General features: G+C 38.3%; 1 protein-coding gene across 2 annotated transcripts in view; it reads left to right on the forward strand.

Moving 5' to 3' along the window:
* Nucleotides 1–27,285, forward strand: part of LOC150107093 (nitric oxide synthase 1-like) — a 281,501-nt gene that overhangs the window by 34,710 nt on the left and 219,506 nt on the right. The window contains exons 3-5 of one of the 2 annotated variants that reach the window (XM_090391631.1): nucleotides 10,101–10,355; nucleotides 10,826–10,967; nucleotides 21,197–21,511. In XM_090391631.1, the coding sequence (XP_090247757.1) occupies nucleotides 10,101–10,355; nucleotides 10,826–10,967; nucleotides 21,197–21,511 (712 nt within the window). The remainder of the gene's footprint in view (nucleotides 1–10,100; nucleotides 10,356–10,825; nucleotides 10,968–21,196; nucleotides 21,512–27,285) is intronic. The other variant, XM_090391632.1, reaches the window with a different exon arrangement.

Raw genomic sequence — 27,285 nt, forward strand, 5'->3', positions numbered from 1 at the left:
GCACCATGCTGTGCAAACGCCACTTCCACTGAGCTACACAGGCTCTTTTAAATAATATTTATAAATAATATTTTATTTTATTTATAATACTTATTTATATATAAATTTATAACGTTATTTGGTGTAAAATAGATTATTATATTATTAAATTGATTTTCAATATGTTGGTTAGAAAAAAAAAACAGTAGAGAGAAAAATATTTATGCATTGTAACTCATCATTGAAGAAAGCTGAGCAAGGGATGCCACAGAAGGATGTCAAGTTGCCCAAGAAACACTTACTATATTTACTCGAAAATGACGCGCCCTCTCTTATAACTGGAACCCCTGATTTTACTTTACGAAAAAATGCATTAAAAAGTGTTGTTTATTTGTGTATATTATTATTTAGGCCTCCAAGGAGTCAAAAAACACTCATCACTGGAGGTCCTTCCTAGGAAACACGTCTATCAGGACTCATCGTGGGAGGTCCTCCTAGAAAACACAAAGTCCATCATACCACTTCTTAAGCTCATTGACTGTTCTCACTCTCACCACTCTATCAGGGATGGCCCCCTTGTCATCACTCCTTCTCGCTGTTCAACCAAGCGAAAGAACTCCCCAGTGTCAACCCTGTAACCACCTCTCAACAGTTTAAAAGTCTCAATCATATCACATCTCCTTCTTCTATCCACCAAACTCTGCAGTCCACATTCCCTCAGCTGATCCTCATAACTAACATTGTACAGTCCTGGAACCATCTTTGTTATCCACCTTTGTACCCTTTCCACAGTTAATTTATCCCCTTCAAATACTGAGGACCAAATCTGAGAACAATTGTCTAAGTGCGGTCTGATCAGGGTCTTATACAACGGAATGATAACTCTTTTATCTCTGCAGGTCAGCATCCTTCTCATTATTGCAGCAATCCTCTGTGTTACCTTCACCACCTTTGTAATATGTCCCCTAAACTTCAGGTTTCTATCAATCATCAACCCCAGATCTCTTTGGACAGAATGCTTTGTACAACATTATGCAGTGAAAGGAATAGTAGATCAAGAATATTGAATTTGGTCATAGCATCAGAAAATTATTATTATTATTATTATTATTATTGTAATTGAGATATCATCCTTATCATCCAGAAGAAATTAATTTATGTGAGTTTATTATTATTATTTTGGTAACCTCCATGGAATCAATAGACTCGTTTTGGGAGGCCTACTCAACCAGCAACATAAGATGATCGTCTGAAAAGTTCTCGGCCTCGACCATTTATGGCAACACTATTGCCAAGATTATTTTTTTCTAAGTTGGTATATCTGTCATAAGTGTCCATGTGAAATTGCAAGTCATTCTATCAGGTACCGTATTTGCTGGCGTATAAGATTCACCGACCTGTAAGATGCACCCCTTTTTTGTACACATTTTTTAGATCCTCTGCCAAGTTCTTGTCATTTTCTCAGTTGGGTGGGGGTGGGGGGGCAGAAATGCCTCTCTGAAGCCCTGTTTGCATAAAATGAATATTCTCTGTGTTCTATGTGAACAATACGCAATGATATGTAGCTTATATGCAACATTGTAGCAATGGCGACGTTTTTCAGCCATAATTTGCCAAGAAATTAAAAAAAAAATTAACGGCAGAAATTTATCACCGTTCACGAACCGCGACAACAATTGGAAAGTTTACACGAACAGGAACACATCTGTGATCGTTGATGACAGCGCATCCGCATCTGCTGAACTCTACGTAACTGGAATGCTCTCGCACACCACAAGGAAGCAAGAAAGAAATCGCGTAACTCGGAACAGAGAAAATTTCCAGAAATGAAAGTAATAAAAAAACTGAGTATCGCCGTATAAGACGCACCCTGTTTTTCATAACTATTTTCAAAGAAAAAAAAATGCATCTTATACCTCCCAAATACAGTAGTTTGTTTTATACAGCTGTCTGAAGCAAAATTGTTGTCTGTATCCCTTGAAATGAATAAAATTGAGTATCGTGCAGTTATAAAATTCTTTGTAAAAGAAGGTTTAACGTTCAGAGAAATTCATTTGAAGTTCATAAAAATTTATGGGCACTCTTCTCCTTCATTTTCGACAATTAAGAAATGGGTTGCCGAGTTTAAACATGGCCGTACCAGCCTTAAAGGACGTCCAAAAAAGTGTAACACCAGAAATCATTGATCAAGTGCACGATATGATATTGGATTACCGGCGAGTCAAATTGCGTGAAATTGCTGAGATTATAGGCATTTCAAAAGAACGTGTAGGATATATTTTGCATGAAGAATTGCAAATGAAAATGCTTTGCACAAGATGGGTGTTGCGCTTGCTCACAGGAGATCAAAAACACACTCATGAAAATCTCTATACAGTGCTTGGAGCATTTTAACAAGAATAAAACTAATTTTGTGCGTTGATTTATTACTATGGATGAGACTTCGATTCACCATTACCCACCAAAATCCAAACAGCAGTCGAAACAGCGGACAGAAGCTGGTTGTTCAGTGCCAAAGACAAAGTCAGTTCCATCAGCAGGAAAGGTCATGGCATTGGTGTTTGGGGATGCTAAAGGCATTTTGTTTATTAATTATCATGAAAAGGATAAAACCATAAAAGGGGAATATTATTCCGATTAGGCAAAAAAAATTCGTGAGTAAAGACCTGGTTTGCAGAAGAAAAAAATCATCTTTCTTCAGGACAATGCACCTGCCCACAAAGGTGTTTTGGCAATGGGAAAATTAAGGGATCTGTACTATGAATTGTTGGAACATCCACCCTATTCTCCAGATTTGTCTCCCTCTGACTTCTATCTCTTCCCAAAACTAAAACTCTTCCTCGCTGGTCAACGTTTTTCTTCGAATCAAGAGGTGATTGCAGCTGTAGAGGGATATTATTATTATGTGACACCTCCAAGGAGTCCAAAGACTCATCGAGGGAGGGCCGCTACTCTACAATTTTCCGTCTCCATCACTCAACCTCATCCACCTGTCATCTACCAACTGTATCTACACCAATGCCATCTTCTGTCTACCTCCACCCTAGTATTTTCACAGACAATCACAGACATCCATACCCACGGTGGGATTCGAACTCACAGCCTTTTGGCTGGAGAGCAGATATGTTAACCACTTGACCAACCAGGCCAAGTGGTTATTTTGTGAGTATTTTTGCAGTGGGTATTTTGCAGTTCTTACTGAGAACCACTACAGAGATGGGATAATGGTGCTGGAGCATCGCTGGATTAAATGTATTAGTCTTAAGGAAAATTATATTGAAAAATAAAAATAATTTTGAAATTATAAAGTCGTTTTTTTCATTGTTAGGCCAAGAACTTTTCAGACCACCCTTGAATCATAATGAACTTTGAAGTTATTTACGCTCCCTGCATTCACAATGCACTCCACTCACTAACAACTCTCTACATAAAAAATCAACTCCTTATACAACTTCTATGGATGGCCTCTCATTCTTAACATCTTAACAACCACTCTTTTTATAATTCCTTCTGTATTAATCTGATAGAATCCCTTAAATAAATTGAAAGTGTCTATATTTCTTCTTTCCCTCCTATCCACCAATATCTGTAATCAACATTCCCTCAAATGCTCTTCATAGCCAATACTCCAGAGTTCGTATAAGGTATGCTATTATAATAAACTTAGAAACTAGCTTCAGGAAGTAAGGTGAGGGAAAAATTTGAAGAAAGAGAAAGATTAGTAGTGCTAAGGAGCTAGTTAAGAAATATTTGTTTGGAATGTTAGCAATAATGGCAGATTGCATACTCTGAGTGAAAGTATAAAAATTTGAAATAAAGTGGATGACTATGGAAATCACAGGGATTATAGATAAACAACAGGTTATGTAAAGTAGAAAGAAAAAAGAAAGAAAGAGATGGAATGGAGAGAAGTTGCATGTGGAAGGCCCTAGCTGGAAAACGACTGTTATGTTGCTAATAAGGAAAGTAGGGTTGGAATAAGTGCCATGATCCAAGGCACATATTCCTTAATAAGTGCCTTGGCTCATGTTTTGTGCGATTTATAAAATGGGTTTTATTATTAGAGAGATATGGACTGTTCTGAATACTTTAAGTGAGAGACAAATTTCATTGCCTGATGTGAGACATCAACCCTACTTACTGGAGGTATGAAGTGGCTTAAAAAATTTCATGTTTGGTCTCTCGAGCAGGGTTTCTGTTCTGCATAAAATAGAAATGAAAAAATACAAAAACAAACACAGGAAATTAATTTAAAAAAAACACAGAAAAAGAAAAAATCATGAGCCAACTGATGGGATAAATGTTCTATAGGTTCATAGAAGACCTTTGTGGGTGAAAGCCACAAAAAAAAAAAACAAAAAACAAAGAGTGTGTCAGTAATCCAGTAGTACTTGATAAAACTTCACCACATATTTTAAGCGGAATGTGCTACTGACAAGGGCATTGACCTGGTGTTTAATGAAAGTCTTGAAACTAGAAGAATAATTCGAAAGTGAGAGATTGCAGAAGGGTGGAGGCATGAAATGCTTCTCTCAAAGATTTCAATTTCTTCTGTAGTTATGAAAACTCAGAAGAAATAGTAAGAGCTCATACATCGAATTGAGCATATGAGGATAACATTATCTTAAAGGTCAGCATGGATTTTTAAAGCAGTGTATCCCAAACTTATGGATGCCAAGGCCCCCTTTGGAAAAATTTAAATATTTCACGGCCCACATTGAAAAAAAAAATCATAATATACACATATATTATTATAATATTTATTGTATTTATATTCAATACAATTTATATTCAAGATTTTGCATTTATAATCTTTTTTGTGTTTTTTATCAATACCTTTGAAATGAAACTTATACGAATAAGCATATTATTATTATTATTATTATTATTATTCAGGCCTCCATGGAGTGAAAAGACTGATCGTGGGAGGTCCTTTCTAAGAACATAAAGTCTGTCAAGACTCATCGAGGGGGAGGTTCACCCCAAAGAAACACAAAGTCTATCATACCACTCCTTAAACTCATTGACCGTTCTCGCCCTCACCACTCTATCAGGCAATGCATTCCACGGCTCAACCACCCTCCATGCAAAGAAACCACTCCTCACCCTCTTGCTCATATGAGCATATGAGGGTGAGGAATAGTTCTTCCAGGGATGGCCTCTTGTCATCACTCCTTCCCGCTGTTCAACCAAGCGAAAGAACTCCCCAGTGTCAACCCTGTAACCACCTCTCAACAGTTTAAAAGTCTCAATCATATCACCTCTCCTTCTTCTATCCGCCAAACTCTGCAGTCCACATTCCCTCAGCCGATTCTCATAACTATCCTTGTACAGTCCTGAGACCATCTTTGTCATCCGTCTTTGTATCTTTTCCACAGTTAATTTATCCCCTTCAAATCCTGGGAACCAAATCTGAGAACAATAATCCAAGTGTGGTCTGATCAGAGATTTATACAACGGAATGATAACCCTCTTATCTCTGCAGGTCAGTGTCCTTCTCATAATTGCAGCAATCCTCTGTGTTACCTTCACCACCTTTGCAATATGTCCCCTAAACTTCAGGTTTCTATCAATCATCAACCCCAGATCTCTTGTCTCCCCAACTTCCTCCAGTGTAACTCCTCCCATAGAGTATGCAGCATCCCATCGATGTTTCCCAAACCTCAAGACCTTACATTTTGCTGCATTAAACCAAAACCTCCATTCATTTGCCCATCTATCTAGCTTATTCAAATCCTCTTGCAGGGCTACCACATCTGCACTATTACTAATAATCCTTCCCAGATTCGCATCATCCGCAAACAACTGAATATCCCCTTGCAATCCACTGGCAATGTCATTGATATAAAGGTTAAACAATACCTTTTCTTATCAATACCTTTGAAATGAAACTTATACGAATAAGCATATATTTACTAATATTCATTATTTGGGGAAATAAGCAAGAAGCAAAATTTGTGAACCAACACCTATGTGGGATTTTTTCTATTAAAATATAAAAATGAACAAAAAAGAAATAATAATAATAATTAAATAAGTTTCTTTTAAGATTAAAAAAATCTACTTAGTCTTAAAACATTTTAAATTTGTTTTCATTATTTCATGGCCCCGCTCAACAAAACGTATGGCCCCCAAGGTTACCGCAGCCCACAGTTTGGGAAGCGCTGTCTTAAGGGATGCTATTATTTCAGTAATCTTGTTGCCTTTTTTAATAAATTTGCAAGAACAGTTGATGAAAGAAAGAACGTACAGTCATTTTTCTAGACTTCATGAATGCATTTGAGGAAAACACATAATTATAAAAATCAAGTGGATATTAGATCCAGAATTATTTCAAAGATTATATTTAAGTAGCAATGTACGAGTTAAGATATGAGTTTAGTAGCTTGGGTTGGAAACTGGCTATCCAAGAAAGCCAGAACCATTATTAATCACCCTTTTTGTCAATTATATTGTCACTGGATTGCAGACAGCTGGTGGAATTATTAGTAATAGTGCTAATGTAACTCTTCAGGGTGATTTCAGTAAGCTGATTTCAATAGTAATGGGTAAATAAATGGGGATATCTGTTTAATGTAGCTACACATAAGATTTTGAAATTAGGATCCACAAATCAGAACCTACATACCCTGTTAGTGGAAATATATGGGATGAAACAGAGGAGGCTAAGGGATCTTGGGATGATGGTGGATAGAAATTTGAAGTTCTGAGAAAATATTGCATAGGTAGTAAAGAGAATCTATTGGATTATTGAAAAACCAAGAAAGAATTTGACCATCTGAGGTAACAGAGTGATGATGTCAGTTCATATTTCAAAAGATCCTGATCAAGACTACATCTGGATTACTGTTTTCAGATCTGCCAGGAAATGAAGGAACTTAAGAGAGGGTACAAAAGCAGATAAAAATGATATCAGGACTTCAGAATGTTGGTTATGGGGAAGAATAAGAACGTGTAATATGCAGAGTTTGATATATAGAAGGAGTCGTATTGCATAAGTAAGGTGTCCTCGTTACCTCCAATTGGTGAAAGCGATCTTGTGGTATTGACTTGGGAGGTTGCAAAATCTGTGGATTTTTCTGTTAAGAAGGAGTATATACAGAACTACAGGTTAGGCAATTATAACAAACTTCGGAGTGAGCTTGCAGCCATCCCATGGCAGAACATATTGCAGGGGAAAGATGTTAGCAGTGCATGGGATAAAATCAGCAGGTATCATAGGAAAGCAATATCAGATTGTATCCTCATGGTCAGGAAGTCAAACAAGGTAGGAGTTAGATGGATGAGCAGTAGTATCAAGCTTGATCTGCAAAAAAAGAAAATGTAATGGAGAATTTACAAGGAGAAAGGCGATCAGTAAACCCATGAGCAGTACAAGGCACAAGCTAGGAAGGTTACCAGCATAGTAAGAAAAGCTAAATCAGATTATGAGAAGACCTTAGCCAAGGAGATCAAGGGTAATCCCAAAGAGTTCTTCCGCTATGTGGCAAGTAAAAGGAAGAATGACTTCGGAAGGATAACTTTAGTGGGTGCTGATGGTATTGAGGTGACAAAATCAGATGTAATAGTCGAGTTACTGAGTGATCACTTTTCAAAAGTCTATCACCCAAGTGAAGATATCTCTGTACCTGTAGCAATAACTAATGTGAGAATTGAAGCTAAGAAATCAGAGGTATTTAAGATATTGCAAAATTTAAATGTGAACTCTGCTGTAGGCTTAGATGGAATATCAGCTTGGGTGTTGCGTGAATGTGCAAATGAATTGTCAACCCCTTCTTAGTTGGATATTTAATTTAAGTTTGAACTCTGGTATGGTCCCTAGGGAGTGGAAGTTAGGCAAAGTGGTTCCTTTGCATAAGGGTGTGGTGGTAAAAGTATTGGAAAAGTTGGTTAAAGACAAAATTCAAGAATGGGTGGAACAGGATATGATACTCTATAGAGGCCAACATGGTTTTGTTAGAGGTAGATCCTGCCTTAGCAATCTATTAACTTTTCATAATAGAATGACATCTGAGTTGGACAAAGGGACTGGCTACACAGTGGTACTTCTGGATTTTGCTAAGGCTTTTGAGAGGATACCCCCCCCCCTATGGAACACTGTTACACAAATTGGAGCAGATGGGAATGGATACTAAATTGGTGATATGGATAGGAGAATGGCTCAGGGAGAGATACCAGAAGGTGGTATATGGAGGAGCCAAGCCGTGTCCGGGATGAGGCAGGTGACCAGTGGTTTGCCTCAGGGCTCTGTCCTTGGGCCATTGTTGTTTAATTTGTATATAAATGATATAGGAAATGGCTTAAAGGGAGATATTCAGTTGTTTGCTGATGATGCAAGTTGGGTAGTGCAATAAAAAATCAAGCTGATGTTGAAAGTTTGCAGGATGATTTAAAAAAGCCTGCAAAATGGGCAAAAGGTAATGGATGTCAGTTCAATGTGGAAAAGTGTAAAGTTATGCATCTCGGGATTAAAAGATTACCAGCTGTGTGCTACACTCATGGAAAAGTACTCCAAGAGATTGATGAGGCTAGGGACTTAGGGATGTTGGTGGATAGGGAGATGAAGTTCAGGGGACACATTGGTAATTTGTCCAAGATTGCACATAGGATTACTTGGTTATTGAGGAACACACTAACATTCAGAGATAATGAGGTTATTATTCCCCTTTATAAAGCATTGATACTTCCACATTTGGATTACTGTGCTCAGGTCTGGTCACCTGGATTCCTTGGAGATGAGGAGGTTGTGGAGAGGGTTCAGAGGAGAGTGACTGAGTTGGTGAGTGATGCAAAAAATGCTCCCTACATTGATAGATTGAGAGCTTGTGGATTGCAGAGGTTGGTTGATAGGCAGAGAAGAGGGGGATATGATAGAAACATTTAAATTACTGAAAGATTTTTATAGGATTGATGCAGGTGAAATGTTTCAGCTGTGTGATAGTGATGGAAGAACAAGAGGTCATCCATGAATTCAAGAAGAGATATTGACAGATATTGTTTTGCTAGTTTGGGTCTCCCGCGATGTGTCTACTGACTCCATGGAGATACCTGTATTAATAATAATAATAATAAATGACACATATAAATAGTTATACTTGATTGACTCAAGGGAAATTTTTCATATGGTAAGGAACAAGGATAAGGAACCATTGCTGGAAGTTGCAAAATGACATAGTGCATCAGAAAATGAAAAGTATCTTTTTTTTTTTTCCCATGGAGATTGGTAGGAACGTGGAATGTATTGGTGACTCGGTGGAGGTGAATAATAATAACTAATAATTAAAATAATAATTAAATACCATTGGATTTATCAGAATGCAGATATTTTACAACTAAAATCTCATCATATATTGCTAGCCTCGTTCACTGTTTACAGAGTGTTTTGGGAATACAGTATAATGTTTATGAATAGAGGATTGTTTAAAGAAGGTTAAATTTTAAATGCTGTTTTCTAAAAAATACATTTCCAACAAGGGAACTCATTAATATTATCATGTAGAAACTTCACCTTAGAATTTTCTTGGTTCATACTCCCATGCAAAGATTCAGCTGTATTACAAATCAAAAAGCATCCAAAAAATTACCCAAGTATGATCTTCTGTAGCATATGTACTAAAATAAAACAATAAAGAGTTTATAGTTTATTTCTGTATTACTCATGTCCATTATTATGCTAGATTTTTCTGAGTGCAGTTTTTTTTATTTTTTTTACATGTCAATAATTCTAGATAAACAGAACGAGGAAGGGAAAAAATAAAAAAAATTAAAAATAAAAACAAAAAACATTTTACAGCATTTAAAACCTGCCTCTTCAGCACACAAGTGACTACTTGCAGTTGAGGATCTACTTTTATAGCTTGAATAGTACAGCTTCAAAGTGTACCATCAAAATTTATATCCACCTTCCCCTCCAGAACTGTTTTTCTTACTGCCAGGTAAATTTTTTCAGCATAATCTGAGATCAGGTTACGACATGACAGCATTCAGTACCTCTTATTTAGAGTGTTTGATGAATGTAGTTAAATGTTGTGATCATTTCTAGTTTATTGTCTTGCTTTTCAAGCCCTAACTTCTTCCTATTAAACCAATAATGCATGATAGATTCTTATGGTATTTTCTAGGCCAGAAAAAAATGATTTCATGAACAGGTTAAATGAAGTGACAAGAGAGGTAGAAAGCAGAGGTACATATACTTTGACAACTGAAGAATTACATTTTGGAGCCAAATTAGCATGGAGGAATGCATCGCGTTGTATTGGTCGGATTCAGTGGAACAAATTAGAGCTACAAGATTGCCGGCATGTCCAAAATACAGCAGAGATGTTCGAGGCTCTCTGCAACCACTTGGAGACTGCCACAAATGGAGGAAACTTGAAGTAAGATTTAATGTAAAAAAAAACCATAAATATAATGTTGCTAGATTTCTTTATTGCTTAACCACGTTACCGGCCAAGACGTATATATACGTCCAAGAAACATGGATGCGAAGTGCATATTAAAATTGTAATACCATTGATATTACATTGAAATATATGATGGATACGAAGCGTATGAGGATGCATATTTGATCCATAATGGCCGGTAAGGTGGTTAAAATAGCTTTGTACTACTGTACTTTATTATACATTAATTTGGATCCATTTTAATTTTAAATAGATAAAGGACAACTAAGAGAACAATTTGTTTAACAAAATGTATATTGACTTTGGGAAGTTTAGTAAGTTTATTTTAGTAAGGATCAATTAATTTTACAAATAAAATTTAGCAAATGCTTCTGTCAAAGATTTTTCAGAATTAGGTGACAGAAACCCTTAGAAAATAATAATAATAATAATTCATTTTTCAGGTCAGTGATCACAGTATTTCCTGCTCGTCAGCCAGATCAAGAAGACTTCAGGGTGTGGAATTCCCAACTGCTCAGTTTTGCTGGTTATGTTAATGCTGATGGATCAGTTATTGGTGATCCAACTAAAACAGAATTTACAAGGGTAAATTTATCAGAATATGCATCTTTCTCTTGAATTTTTTCAATATTATTATTATTAGTAGTAGTAGTACATACTTCATGTAGTCAGCAGACTCATTGTGAGAGGTTCATTCAACTGACAACATATTTATCGTATAGAATCTTAAAATCCTTAACACTCCTTGCATTAACAACATATTCTGGTAATGCATTCCATTCACTGACAATTCTCCATGGAAAAAATCTACTCTTCACACCTCTCTTCACCACACTTTTACATAACTTCCAGGGATGACCTCTGGTTCTTCCCCTCTCACCTTCTACTTTTTTTATAATCCCCTCTAGATTAATTTGATAAAGTCCTCTCACTAACTTAAATGTCTCTATCATATCACCTCTCTTCCTCCTATTCACCAAACTCTGCAATCCACATTTCTTAAAAACCTTTCTCCATAGTCAGCATTCCAAAGTCCAGGTATTGTTTTAGTCACTTACTTCAGGACCTTCTCCAATGTTTCCACATCACATTGAAAACTAGGTGACCAGATCTGAGCACAATAGTCTAAGTGTGGCCTGCCCAGTTCCTTATACAGTGGCACAACCACTTCCTTATCGCTACATATTAGACTACTTCTTATCATAAATTAAAGATACCAAGAAATCATATACTTGGTATCTTTAATTTATGATAAATTAAAGATACCAAGTATATAATTGGTATCTTTAATTTTAAGGATACTATTATATTATATTATACTTGGTTTACTTGTAGAATTGTATACTTGGTTTTAAAAAACCAAGTATACAATTCTTATCATAGCAACACTATGATGTGCATCCTTTGCAAACTAGCAATATACTCTCTAAACTTCAGTCTACTTCAACCAACCCTCCCAAATCTCTAATCTCATCCACTTCCTGCAGTACGGCGCCATCAATATAGTACACAGCCTTATATTTCTGCATTCCAAAATGCAACATCTTGCACTTATTGATATTAAAACTACAACTCCACTCTTTTGTCCAAGTAAAAAGTCTATTTAAATCTTAATGAAGGGATTCAGCATCAGCAGTGCTACTTATAATTCTTCCCAACTTTGCACTGTTCAGTTGTTTGCTGATGATGCCGGCTCATACATAAGCACTGTGCCACTGCAGCACCCACAAGGAAAAAATGAAAAAATTAAATCTTGTTTGTGTTTATAAATAATAACAATGCTTACAACGTTATATAAATGCAATACAACATGTTAAAGGTTACAGCTTATGTTTTGACATTGATTGAATATTTAATAATTGGAATTGTTCGATTAACTCTTTAGATTGCACTGCGATCTAATGCAGTGTCGGAATTATCACATTAGATCAATTGCAGCTAGTCTCACCAATATTCGTTTGCATTTCTCATTGCACATTATCAGTGATTCCGACACTGCTCGTTTGGGCACTGTATCAAATGCTTGCGTCAAATTTCTGTGAGATATGAAAATTTTATTATTGGTGTTTGTTCGTGGTGAGGGTGAAATATTTTTAATAAAGCAATTTTTTAATATGTAAATTTTTTATTAATAAATTGGTTACTGATTGGGAAAAAAATAATTTTTTAACATTTTTTATTTATTTTATTTTGTATATGCAGAACTCCCACTTAAAATTTTCACCTGCTGCCACTGCAACTGAAGATCCCCAGCCAGTCCACATGATATATCATTTACAAACAAGTTAAACAGAAGGACCTCCCCCCCAAGAACAGAGCCCTGGGGCATGCCACTGGTTACCCTCCTTTTTCAAGACACTGCTCAAACTTTCAAACTCGAGTTTTTCATTCTGTAAACTCAAGACAATTGACAGCAGAACTCATACTATTTCAGAGAATAATATACATATATTATTATTTGACACCTCCAGGGAGTCCATGGACTCATCGAGGGAGGACACCTGCTTTACAACTCTGTCTCCACCAACTGACTGCAACTACACTAATGCCATCTACCACCAACCACCACTGGTATTTCCACAATCACAAACATCCATGCCCATGGCAGGATTCGAACCTGCAGCCTGGCTGGAGAGCGGATACGCTAACCACTTGGTTAGGCAGGCTGGCAATGTAGTATTAAGATTATGGATATAGTATATATAGTATAAGGATTATGGTGGCAGTTGTCTGCTGTACTCTCAACCCCAGGTGCCAATTAAAATCACTAAGTCTTGGGCCAGTTATTCTGTAATTGGCTAAGGGTGAAAGTTAGCTGCCCACTAGTCTTCAAAAGTTAGGGCTAAATTGCTTCACTTACTCCCTTCGAGGAATAAAAGGCATTATTAGATTTATTTATTTATAGAACATTATCTGCAGAGGTTATCTGAGTATGTCCAAGTTATACAAATAATATTATTGTACTTTTTTTAAAAAAATTTGATTTTGAAAACAACACAAAATCACACTCATATCAGATGAGTATGCGCACTGCTTGAAAGTGTAATGAGCACAGAAGGCACTGCTTTAAAGCATACAAGTCTGATGATGGTGAATTAAAGTATCTCCATATCATAGCCTAAAGCAGATCTTTCATGGTGAACCTCTTGACTGTATGGAGGAATTTGAGGAATTGTGTTTGCAAAGTGTGAAAGTTGATAGTGCAAGCACAGATTTTGAATCTGTGTGGTGTGAAGTTGATTAAACAATTAGTATATCTGATAGGATGCTGTTATAGGCCAGGGAATGCAGAGAATACTGGCAGTGAAATGCTTGCACAAATTAGTTGGGCATATAAAAAGAAGGTGATTCTGATGGGAGACTTTAATTACAGGAATATAGAATGGAAGGAGGAGATAGTGGATGGGACCAAGGAGAGCGAGTTCATGGAATTTCTGAGAGATAAGTATCTTAAGCAGCATGTGATTGAAGCAACTATAGGCTTTAATGTTTTGGATTTGGTGATAACTTCACAAGATGTAGTTGTTAATGAAGTTTTGACACTGATACCGGTAGGTGAGAGTGATTGTGAGGTACTTGTTTGGGAAGTTATGAAACAAGAGCATGGAAACTTACAAGGCAATATCTGACAAAAGCAATGTATGACTGCATACCAAGGGTTAAGCGAGTAAATAGAGTAGGAGTGAAATAGATGAACAGTGAATTCAAGCAAAGCTGTGCTGGAAAAGAAAATGTTATGGAGGAAGTACAAGTCAGTTGGTGGTGATCGGATCCATGAAGAGCATAAAGTGGAGGCCAGAAAGGTGACAAGCATGGTAAAAAAAGAAAAAGTGCAGTATGAGAGGAGATTGGCTGGTCAGGCCAAGGTTAACTCAAGGGAATTTTTCTGCTAGATGGCAATCAAGAAAAAGAATAATTATGGCAGACTAACATTGATGGATAGTCATTGCAGCAGACTAAGAGTTGCAAAGGATGTATTGGAATTATTGAATGAGCACTTTATCAGTGTATATCATAATGGTGTAAATGATGCTGTGAAATATATAGAAGAGAGGCAAATATCAGATTTGGAAGTGAAAGAAACACAGGTGCATCAGATGTTCTTTGGTTTAGATGTGAATAAGGATGTGAAAGTGGATGACATATCACCACATATTCTTAAGGAATATGCACTACAGTTGGCAATGCCCTTGACCTGGTTATTTAATGAAAGTCTTGCAGTGGGTAGGGTTCCTAAGGAGCAAAAAGAAGGCAAAATAGTATTCCTCCACAGGCATAGTTCTAAGACAGAAGTCTCCAACTATTGGCCAGTCTGTGAAACTGCAGTTGTGGTCAAGGTGTTGGAGAGATTGGTAAGAAATAGAATACAGAATTGGGTTGATGGACATGGCATTCTTTATGATGGTCAGCATGGATTTGTAAAGGGTAGGTCCTGTTTCAGTAATTTACTTGCATTTTATGATAAGGTGACGAGTATGTTAGATAAGGAAGAATCATATACAGTGATATTTTTAGACTTTGCAAAAGCAAGTTTACAGAGATTAAAGAGAGTTTACAGAATGAAAAACTCGAGCAGAAACGTAAGAGACAGGGAAGTGTCACTTATCGTGAAGTGTCACGATAAGTGACAGTTGTGGATATTAATATTATTTCCAAGTCTCCATGGAGTCCAAAGACTTGTGATGAGAGATGGAATGCTCACATACCAACATAACTATCATATGTTGATTTGAATACATCCTACATTGGAGCACTCACCACCCATTTTGGCAATGTATTCCACTCATTCACCACCCACCAAGCAAAAAATTATATTTTTCACCTCTTTATTCATGTGACTCTTATACAGCCTCCAGGGATGACCTCTAGTTCTTACATTACCCATTATCTTTCAGTCCAAAAGCACCATCCTATTCAAATCCTCTTGTAACAACAACACATCAGAATTTCCTGACATTAATCTTCCTAACAGTAGGCGAGAGGAAAGGAGTGAGAGGTATGGGAATGCTAGAAGAGAGAATAGGAGCAATAGAGCAGGCGATGAGAGAGACATATGTGAATGAAAGAAGATGAGAGAATGGAAACAATAGGAGAGAGAGAGAGAGAGGGAATGGTAAGAGGTATAATGTATGGGGACTCAATGATCCATGGTGCTCAAGATAGGATGCATGAGGAGTGTTTGCCAGGAGGAATGACAGAAAGAGTGACTATGGCAATTAAGAGAGGTGAAAGGGTGGATGAGATGATTGTGATTTTAGGAACAAATGACTTGAGTGTTAATGAAAGTTGGGCAGTGAGAGATATGAGATTTTTGCTTGAGACTGCACGGAAGAAGACAGAGAGAGAGAGGAAAGATAGTGTGTGTGTTGCCTAGGTATGATAATGACAAGCTGAGCAGAAGAGCGGTAATATTGAATGACCTAATAGCTAGAATGTGTGACAAGAGAGGACAGGAATATGTGGATGCTTGCAGTGCATTTGAGGACAGAGAGGAACTGTATGCAAGAGAGAGCGTTTACATTTGAATGAGGAAGGATGTAGGCATCTGGAGAGATTGCTGTTCTGAACGAGTCAGTGTGTCCCAGGGAGGAATGTAGCAGGAGTGGCCACTTGTGGGAATGGGTACTTGGAAGAAGGGGGATGACATCAGGTAACACTGAGCCCAGTGAAGTCTAGAGGGGATAATGCTGGGTATAGAAACAGCGGCATTTATATGCTTTATACAAATGCCAGGAGTATCTGGAATAAGGGAGAGGAATTGGTGGTGCAGATAGCATCAGCCTGGCCAAATATTATTGGGATCACTGAGACGTGGTTGACAGAAGAGGATATAATAACAGGAATAGAAGTTGCATGATACAGCATTTTTCAGCAGGATAGGAAGGGAAAGCGTGGTGGTGGAGTACTGCTTATTATAAATGAAGACCTATGTCCTCTAAGAGTGGAGGCTTTGGAAGGCAGTGACACTAATGATTTTGAAAGCATATGGTGTGAGGAAGAGGAGGGCAAGACAGGATATTTAGTGGGATGTTGCTACAGACCCAGGAGCCAGGAGATGTTTAGACAGTTGAGTTTGGAAAATGCAAGAAGAATGATTGTTATGGGAGATTTTAACTACAGTAGCATAAAGTGGGGAGAGGAAGAAGCATGTAGCAATAAGGGAATGGAATTTCTAGAATTCTTGAGGGGAAAATGTCTTAGGCAACATGTAATAGAGGGAACAAGAGGTTAAAGAGCTTTGGATTTCGTTATAGCATCAGAACAGTTGATAATAATTGAGATGACATCTCTCCCACCATTTGGAGAGAGAGTGACCATACGGTTTTGACTTGGAAATGAATAGACATGCAGGAGTATCAAAGAGACGGGAACTTATTTGGAATTATAAAGCAGGTGATTATAATAATCTTGGACGTCAACTTCGGGAAGTTTCATGGGGGGAGGAATTGGAAGGCCGGGATATCATTAGGGCGTGGGAAATTGTGAAAGAATATTTGTTATCAGCAATGGTAAGTTGTATACCACGAGTGAAGAAGAGAACACAATTTGGAGTAAAGTGGATGACAAACAATATTAAAAAGGAATTGCATGTGAAAAAGAGGCTGTGGAAGAGATATAAGGAGACAGGTGAAGAGAAGATGCATGAAGAATATAAGACACAGGCCAGAAGAGTGACTAGTATGGTAATGAAGGCGAAACTGGAATATGAGAAAAGATTGGCCCTTAGATCCAAGGAAAATCCTAGGGAATTTTTTAGCTATGTGGCCAGTAGGAGGAGAAATGACTGTGAAAGAATGATATTGCAGGATAAAAATGGGAATAGAGTGACTGAGGCACAGGACATAGCAAAATTGTTCAATGAACACTTTATTGGAGTATTTCATCCTGGAGGAGTCAGTTTTAATACTAGAGGGATAGGGCAGGTTCGAGGTTTAGAGGTACATTTCAAATACTGAGTATTCTGGATGTCAGTAAAGCTGTGGGACTGGATGGTATTTCACCATCCAGTCCCACAGCTTTACTGACATCCAGAGTTTCGAGAGAATGTGCTAGGGAACTGACAGTGTCTTTGACCTGGCTTTTCAATGAAAGTGTGGCTTCGGGAAAGGTGCCCATGGAATGGAAGGAAGATAGTGCCATTGCATAAGGGTGGTAGCAGACTGGAAGTGACAAATTATAGGCCAGTTTGCATGTCATCAGTAGTTGTTAAGATCTTGGAGAAAGTAGTGAGGGACTGTATACAGCATTGGGCAGATGAGGGTAACGTTATCTGTGAGAGTCAACATGGATTTGTGAAAGGGTGCTCTTGTTTTAGCAATATGCTAGCCTTTTATATTACATTAGATTAGGGAAAGGCATATACTGACATTTCCTTAGACTTAGCAAAAGCATTTGACAGGGTGTCACATGATAAGCTGATATTTAAGTTGCAGCACATGGGTCTGGATGTCAGATTGATGAACTGGATTCAGGATTGGCTGTCCGATAGATATCAGAGAGTTGTGTATGGTGGGACAGTTTCAAGGAGGCAGAGGGTTACAAGTGGGATCCCACAGGGCTCAGTACTGGGACCTATATTGTTTAACCTTTATATCAATGACATCGTCAGTGGATTGCAAGGGGATATGCAATTGTTTGCAGATGATGCGAAGCTGGGAAGGATTATTAGTAATAGTGCAGATATGGTAGCCCTGCAAGAGGATTTGAGTAAGATAGATAGATGGGCAAATCAATGGGGGTGTGGTTTTATGCAGCAAAATGTAAGGTCTTGAGATTTGGGGAACATCGATGGGATGCTGCATACTCTATGGGAGGAGTTATACTGGAGGAAGTAGGGGAGACAAAAGATCTGGGTTGATGATTGATAGAAACCTGAAATTTAGGGAACATATTGCAAAGGTGGTGAAGGTAACACAGAGGATTGCTGCAATTATGAGAGTTTGGTGGATAGAAGAAGGAGAGGTGATATGATTGAGACTTTTAAACTGTCGAGAGGTGGTTACAGGGTTGACACTGGGGAGTTCTTTCGCTTGGTTGAACAGTGGGAAGGAGTGATGACAAGAGGCCATCCCTGGAAGTTACAAAAGGAAACTGTTTGCAAGAGGGTGAGGAGTGGTTTCTTTGCATGGAGGGTGGTTGAACCATATAATGCATTGCCTGATGGAGTGGTGAGAGCAAGAATGGTCAATGAGTTTAAGGAGTGGTATGATAGACTTTGTGTTTCTCAGGGGCCCCTCGATGTGTCTTGATAGACTTGTGTTTCTTAGGAAGGACCTGCCACGAAGAGTCTTTTGACTCCATGGAGGTCTGAATAATAATAATAATAATAATAATTGCAAATATCTCCTTTCACACCATGAACTGTATGATTGATATATAAATTCCAGAACAGAACCTTCTAGCACCTTTTGTCGCCTTCCTTTTTTGGGTGACTATACCTCTATACTCAACTCTTTGGCTCCTATCATTCAACCAATCTTCTAAGCTTCCAAATGACTATCCAATCCCATCCTACCCTATTTCAACAGCAGCTTATCATGTGGTTCTCAATCAAATGCCTTAGTAAAATCCAAATAAATCACTCTACAAGTATCTCCCCTATCCAATATGTTAGTCACCTTATTATAAAATATAACCAAGTTACTAAAGTGTCATGCTTTAGTAACTCCACCCCAACAACAAATCCATGCTGCTCTCTTGAAAGTCTTCCATTCTAATTAATTCACATTTGAATTTTGTCACTAACCAACTTTTACCACTACTCTTGATATACACACTGTCCTATACTTGGACACTACTGACTTGGATTCTCCCTTATGCAGTGGCATGATTTTTCCTTCTTTCAACTCTTCTGAGACTGTTCCTATTGCCATATTTGTTCCTATTGCCTGATGAATGAGGTAGAGGTAACTAGTCTATTACAGAACCTCAATGTCAATACATCTGTGGGATTGGATGGTGTACCAGCTCGTGTCGTACGTGAAGCGGCCAAAGAATTGTCAGTGCCCTTGACCATTATGTTTAATTTGAGCCTCAGGACTGGGTCAGTCCCAAGGGGGTGGAAAGAGGGGAAAATAGTTCCACTGCACAAAGGTGGTTCCAAGGCTGCTGTTGAAAATTATCGGCCAATCAGCATAACAGGAATCATTATCAAGGTCTTAGAGAAAATAGTCAAGAGGAAAATACAAGATTGGATAGAAGAAAATGGGATACTGTATCGGGGACAGCATGGTTTTGTGAAGGGTAGGTCATGCCTCAGTAACTTGCTCACGTATTATAACACAGTGACGGCTGAACTGGATAAGGGTAATGGGTTTACAGTGATTCTGCTGGACCTTGCTAAGGCCTTTGACAGGATACCACATGGAATTCTAATCAGTAAATTGCAGCATATGGGAATGGACATAGGGTTGGTGAGATGGATAGGAGGGTGGTTGACGGAGAGATATCAGAGAGTGGTTTACTCAGGAGTAGAGTCCACAAGACGGCCTGTGACTAGTGGTGTACCACAAGGATCTGTTCTTGGACCACTGCTGTTTAATTTGTTCATAAATGATATAGGAAAGGATCTGAGAGGAACAGTTCATTTGTTTGCGGTTGATGCGAAGTTGGGTAGGGCAATAGTGAATGCAGATGACGTCAAAATTTTGCAGGATGATTTGGATAGATTGGAGGTCTGGGCTAGGGAGAATGGATGTCAATTTAATGTGGCAAAATGTAAGGTTATGCATTTTGGGGTGAAAAGATGGGAGGCAGTTTACTGCATTGGTGGAACCGTGCTCCAGGAAATTGATGAGGCACGAGATTTAGGAGTGTTGGTGGATAAGGAATTGAAATTTAGGGGACACATTGCAAAAGTGGCCAAATCAGCTCATCAAATCACTTGGTTGCTGAAGAATACGTTGACAAGCAGAGACAAGCAGGTTATTGTTCCTCTGTATCGAGCCTTGATAAGACCTCATCTCGACTACTGTGCTCAGATTTGGTCACCTAGGTTTCTTCTTGATGGGGAGGAGGTGGAGAGGATCCAGAGGCGAGTGACCAAGATGATAGCAGGTCTGTGGAATGAACCATATGAGAACAGGTTGAGGATTTGTGGGTTGCAAAAATTGGTTGATAGGCGGAGGAGGGGAGATATGATTGAGACATTCAAATTACTGAAGGGTTTCTATAAAATTAATTCAGAAGATATTTTTGAGAACAGGGCTGGTTGTGGGAGGACTAGGGGACATCCATGGAAACTGGGCAAAAGTGTGGTTAGTAAAGGTGTTAGAGCTGGGTTCTTTACTTTTAGAGTAGTGAATGAGTGGAATGCGCTCCCTGAGTCTGTGGTGGATGCTGTGACAGTGAATGAGTTTAAGGCGAGGTATGATAGATACTGTATGAATGTCGAATAGTTGTGATGAAAATGATTTGGGGCCTCCCTCGATGAGTCTAATGACTCCCTGGAGTTGCCCGTAATGATAATAATAATAATAATAATAATTTCTGTTGAACAATCAAGTCGAGGGCAGCCAGCTCTTTTGCACATTCCCTTAATATACTTAGTGATACCCATCCATTCCCACAGCTTTATTAACATCAAGGTTACTTAAAATTCTAAATACTTCCCATTCTTGAACTGTCAGTTGTTTGTTCTCCTTCCTATTGATATTCAATACTACTCTTAGCCCTCACCTTCCCCCCCCCCCCCCATGAAATATGTTTAGTATCATGTATTAATTTTTATTATATTGTTTAATAAAATTGTAGCAAGAACATTCTTAAATGCTAACAGTACTTATGTCATTTTCTGAAATATATATATTCTGTAGATCTGTCAAAGATTTGGATGGAAGGGAAAAGGAGGAAGGTTTGATATTCTACCTTGGATACTTTCAGCACCAGGTGAAGGGCCAAAAGTATATGAAATCCCCGATGAGCTAGTGCTTTGTGTAAAATTAGAACACCCCAAATTCCCTTGGTTTGCTGAACTTGGACTACAGTGGTATGCCTTACCAGCAGTGTCTGATATGTTGTTTGATGTTGGAGGTATAGAGTTCCCAGCTGCCCCCTTTAATGGCTGGTATATGGGCACAGAAATTGGTGCTAGAGATTTGTGTGACCCTCAAAGATATAACATTTCCAAGGTAATTATATACCACAATATTTTTAGTTCTTATATATGGACCTCATAACAATAACAGTTTTTGGAAAATAATAGGAATTGGTCTATATATCAAACTTCACAATATTGAAACACACTATTGTAGCAAACTGAAACATTAATAGTTAACTCTCAAAAGGTTCCTGCCAAAAATCAAATCAAATTAGTACCATTATAAAGGCATTTCACTATAACAAACCATCCATTACAACCAATCTCTTAATCTGATCTTCAAATAACCAAACTCTCAGTTAATGCATCTGTAACTAGGTTTGCAAGTCAGCTAACTCTTAGAATACTATCTCGCTATACTTTGAGTTAATTATGTTATCAGTTAACTAACCAGAAAATTGATTTGCCATTGCAACTACATAATTGCATTCCTTTAATAGCTTGCTATAATGAGATGTTTCTGTATTAATTTGATACAAATTAATTCCATAGCTACCACCACTAGTCTGTTGATTAGTGGATGTGGCTGTTGAAAATCATTTTTAAAAGTTCTTTATTAGATAATGCATAATGATCTGCCATTTATTTAGTCAGTTAAACAATTAAAGAAGATATTATAATATCTTCTTTAATAATGATGAGCTGAGCAGAAGAGCGGTGATATTGAATGGCATAATAGCAAGAATGTGTGACAAGAGAGGACTGGTATATGAGAGGACTGATTGATGCTTGGAGGGCGTTTGAGGAAAGAGAGGAATTTATTCGAGAGACCATTTACATTTGAATGAGGAAGGACGTAGGCATCTGGAGAGATTGCTGTTCTGAAAGAGTCAGTGTGTCCCAGGGAGGATGATAGCAGGGGTGGCCTCTTGTGGGAATGGATACTTGGGAGATGGGAGACGATGTCAGGTCACACTGAGCCCAGTGGAGTCTAGAAGGGATAATGCTGGGTATAGAAACAATGGCATTTATATGCTTTATACTAATGCCAGGAGTATCCGGAATAAGGGAGAGGAATTGGTGGCGCAGATAGCATCAGCCTGGCCAAAAATTATTGGGATCACTGAGACGTGGTTGACAGAAGGGTATATAATAACAGGAATAGAAGTTGCTGGGTATAGCATTTTTCGTCAGGATAGGAGAGGAAAGCGTGGTGGTGGGGTACTGCTTATGATAAGTGATGACCTATGTCCTCTAAGAGTGGAGACTTTGGAAGGAAGTGAGACAATGATTTTGAGAGCATATGGTGTGAGGCAGAGGTAGGCAAGACAGGATATTTAGTGGGGTGTTGCTACAGACCCAGGAGCACAGAGGATGGGGACCAGGAGATGTTTAGACAGCTAAGTTTGGCAAGTGAAAGAAGAATGATTGTTATGGGAGATTTTAACTACAGTAGTATAAATTGGAGAGAGGAAGATGCATGTATCAATAGTGGAATGGAATTTCTAGAATTCTTGAGGGACAAATGTCTTAGGCAACATGTAACAGAGGGAACAATAGGTTCAAGAGTTTTAGATTTGGTTATAGCATCAGAAGAGTTGATAATAACTGAGATGACATTTCACCCACCTGTTGGAAAGAGTGACCATATGGTTTTGACTTGGAAAATGAATAGACATGCAGGAGTATCAAAGAGACGGGAACTTATGTGGAATTATAATGCAGGTGATTATAATAGTCTTAGATGTCAACTTCGGGAAGTTTCATGGAGGGAGGAATTGGAAGGCCGGGGTATCGTTAGTGCATGGGAAATTGTGAAAGAATATTTGTTAGCAGCAATGGTAAGTTGTATACCACGAGTGAAGAAGAGGACGCAATTTGGAGTAAAGTGGATGACAAACAATATTAAACAGGAATTGCATGTGAAAAAGAGGCTATGGAAGAGATGTAAGGAGACAGGTGAAGAGAGGATGCGTGAAGAATAAAAGACACAGGCCAGAAGAGTGACTAGTGTGGTAAGGAAAGCGAAAGTGGAATATGAGAGGAGATTGGCCCTAAGATCCAAAGAAAATTCTAGGGAATTTTTTAGCTATGTGGCCAGTAGGAGGAGAAATGACTGTGGAAGAATGATATTGTGGGATAAAAATGGGAATAGAGTGACTGATGCAGAGGACATAGTGGAATTGTTCAATGAACACTTTATTGGAGTATTTCATCCTAGAGGAGTCAGTTTTAATGCTAGAGAGATAGGGCTGGTTCGAGGTTTAGAGGTACAGGAGGAGAGTGTGTTTCAGATACTGAGAACTGTGGATGTCAATAAAGCTTTTGGACTGGATGGTATTTCACCACGAGTTTTGAGAGAATGTGCTAGGGAACTAACAGTGCCTTTAACCTGGCTTTTCAACGAAAGTCTGGCTTCGGCAAAGGTGCCCAGGGAATGGAAGGAAGGTAAGATAGTGCCATTGCATAAGGGTGGTAACAGACTGGAAGTGTCTAATTATAGACCAGTCTATGCATCATCAGTAGTTGTCAAGATCTTGGAGAAAGTAGTGAGGGACTGTATACAGCATTGGGCAGATGAGTGTAATGCTATCTGTGAGAGTCGACATGGATTTGTGAAAGGGCGCTCTTGTTTTAGCATTATGCTAGCCTTTTATAATAAAGTTACAAGACCATTAGATGAGGGAAAGACATATACTGCAATTTTCTTAGACTTAGCAAAGGCATTTGACAGGGTGCCACATGATAAGCTGATATTTAAGTTGCAACACATGGGTCTGGATGTCAGATTGGTCAACTGGATTCAGGATTGGCTGTCTGATAGGTATCAGAGAGTTGTGTATGGTGGAGCAGTTTCAAGGAGACAGAAGGTTACAAGTGGGGTCCCACAGGGCTCAGTACTAGGACCTATATTGTTTAACCTTTATATCAATGACATTGCCAGTGGATTGCAAGGGTATATTCAGTTGTTTGCAGATGATGCGAAGATGGGAAGGATTATTAGTAATACTGCACATGTGGTAGCCCTGCAAGAGGATTTGAATAAGCTAGGTAAATGGGCGAATGAATGGGGATTTTGGTTTAATGCAGCAAAATGTAAGGTCTTGAGGTTTGGGAATCATCGATGGGATGCTGCATACTCTATGGGAAGAGTTATACTGGAGGAAGTTGGGGAGACAAGAGATCTGGGGTTGATGATTGATAGAAACCTGAAGTTTAGGGGACATATTGCAAAGGTGGTGAAGGTAACACAGAGGATTGCTGCAATTATGAGAAGGACACTGACCTGCAGAGATAAGAGGGTTATCATTCCGTTGTATAAGTCTCTGATCAGACCACACTTGGATTATTGTTCTCCGATTTGGTCCCCAGGATTTGAAAGGGATAAATTAACTGTGGAAAAGATACAAAGACGGATGACAAAGTTGGTCTCAGGACTGTACAAGGATAGTTATGAGAATCGGCTGAGGGAATGTGGACTGCAGAGTTTGGCGGATAGAAGAAGGAGAGGTGATATGATTGAGACTTTTAAACTGTTGAGGGGTGGTTACAGGGTTGACACTGGGGGAGTTCTTTCACTTGGTTGAACAGCGGGAAAGAGTGATGACAAGAGGCCATCCTAGAAGTTACGAAAGGAAACTGTGAGCAAGAGGGTGAGGAGTGGTTTCTTTGCATGGAGGGTGGTTGAGCCGTGGAATGCATTGGCTGGTAGAGTGGTTAGGGCGAGAACGGTCAATGAGTTTAAGGAGTGGTATGACAGATTTTGTGTTTCTTACGGGGAACCTCCCCTCGATGAGTCTTGACAGACTTTATGTCCTCCCACGATCAGTCTTTTGACTCCATGGAGGCCTGAATAATAATAATAATAATAATAATAATAATAATTGTGCAATTTTGGCATTTCTATGGTAGCTATAACAGTATGCATATTTTTATGTAATTCCCACCCACCAATTTGTAAACCTATTGCACATCAGTATGTGAGTAGTGTAAGGCTTTTTTTTTTATTTATTTTTTATTTTTTAATTTTAGATTTTTTTTATTTATTGCTTATGTGATACAGAACCCTGCTGTAGACCCCATTTAGTACCCATGCAAAAACCTACTTCTTATAGAGACCAAACATACAATTTTTTCAAACCATCCACTATGAAATTTGAACTTACATCCTGTTGGTTGAAGGAAGAGGATAATTAAAAGTATATTTTGGACCAGAACATCAGACAGTGTTTTTCATACAGAGAAAACTAAAAGCATCTTTTTAAGATGCTAATGCAATTTGTAACCCAATGTATATGTGGTACTCTTCTTAATGCAGTGACACAGGAGCATGTTTTCTGCTGTGATTAATGTGTGTGTGTGTGTTCAGTTAACATGAGAACTTAACAAAAGACTCAGTATGGAGGTCTTGCTATAACACATAATTCATTCAACTGTTCCTTAAATGCACTCACCACGATCTATCTCTCTGTCTCTCTCTCTCTCTCTCTCAGGTAATGCATTCCCACCATCCACCAATCTCCAAGTAAAAAGTTATTTCTTATCCTCCCTTGCTCATACCCTCCTTATACAGCTACAGAGATCGACTCCTTCTACCCTTGCCTCTTCCCATTGTATGAAAAACCTCTTTTGCATTTATCTAATATTAACCCCATACCAACTTATATGTCTCAATCATGGCCTTCCCTTCTCTTCATCCTATCCACTAGACTCTGCATATTGCATTCAACTCATCATTCCAGAAACCAGACAAAAACTTCTTTACAGCACTGTCAGGCATCAAATTAGGACTTTCAAATTTTTGTCGGTTCCGAGTGGTCAGCGTATCCACTCTCCAGCCAAAAGGCTGTGGGTTTGAATCCTTCATGGGCATGGATGTTTGTGATTGTCTGTGGAAAAACTAGTGGTGGTGGTGGTCAGTGTTAGATGGCATTGGTGTAGTTGTGTCAGTTGAGTGGTGGAGACAGAGTTGTAGAGCAGGTGCCCTCCCTCGATGAGTCTTTGGACTCCCTGGAGGTGTTAACTAATAATAATAATAATAATAATAATAATAATAATAATAATAATAATAATAAAATAATTTGAATTGGTTCTCATACTTCTTTGCACATGCAGTAGTTATGCTTTGAGGTGTTGGTTTAAAATCCAGTGAAATATAAGCCAGCTAATAAATATCTTTGTATGTTGATTGTCAGTGTTATAATGCTGTGAAAAAAAGTGGATATACATTACAGATTCTGTATTTGAGGCAAAATGCAATATTTCCTCGCTTTACAAAGTCACTGTGTAATCCTGAAAAGTAGCAAAAAAGAAAGAAAAAAAAATGAGACAGAGTTTGGAGTATATTGGTGTGAATTATAAGGCAGGTAGCTGTCATAGACTTTAAAAACTGTTTTACTATGTCAATAAAACTGTTGACAACAATAGCAGATAGGATACTTCAAGTAAGGAGATAAAGCGATTTGGAGTCAAATGGATGACAAGAGGAACTACAAATGAAAAAGAGATTATCGAAGACATAAAAAGAGAGGTGGTGAACAGCTGCATGGGGAACATAAGTCTTGGGCTAGGAAAGCGACTAGTATTGTAAGGAGAGAAAAATTAAAATACAAGAGGAGACTAGTGCTACAATCTAAGGAGAATCCAGAGGTTTTTCGCTATTTGGCAAGTAGGAGAAAAGAGGATTGTGGACAGAATACCTTGCTGCAAGGAAGTGGGACTCAGGTGATCAGTGCAGATGACATAATTGAGCAATTAAATGATCACTTTATCAGAGTGCTCCATACTGGTACAGCAGGCTGTATCCCTAGAGCAGTGTTTTCCAACGTGAGGCATATGCCCCACAGGGGGGAAGTTTGAATATTT

The sequence above is a fragment of the Typopeltis vanoorti genome, chromosome 4, assembly GCF_054136105.1.
Source record: "Typopeltis vanoorti isolate ZY-2024b chromosome 4, IOZ_Tvanoo_1.0, whole genome shotgun sequence".
NCBI classification, from domain to species: Eukaryota; Metazoa; Arthropoda; class Arachnida; order Uropygi; family Thelyphonidae; genus Typopeltis; species Typopeltis vanoorti.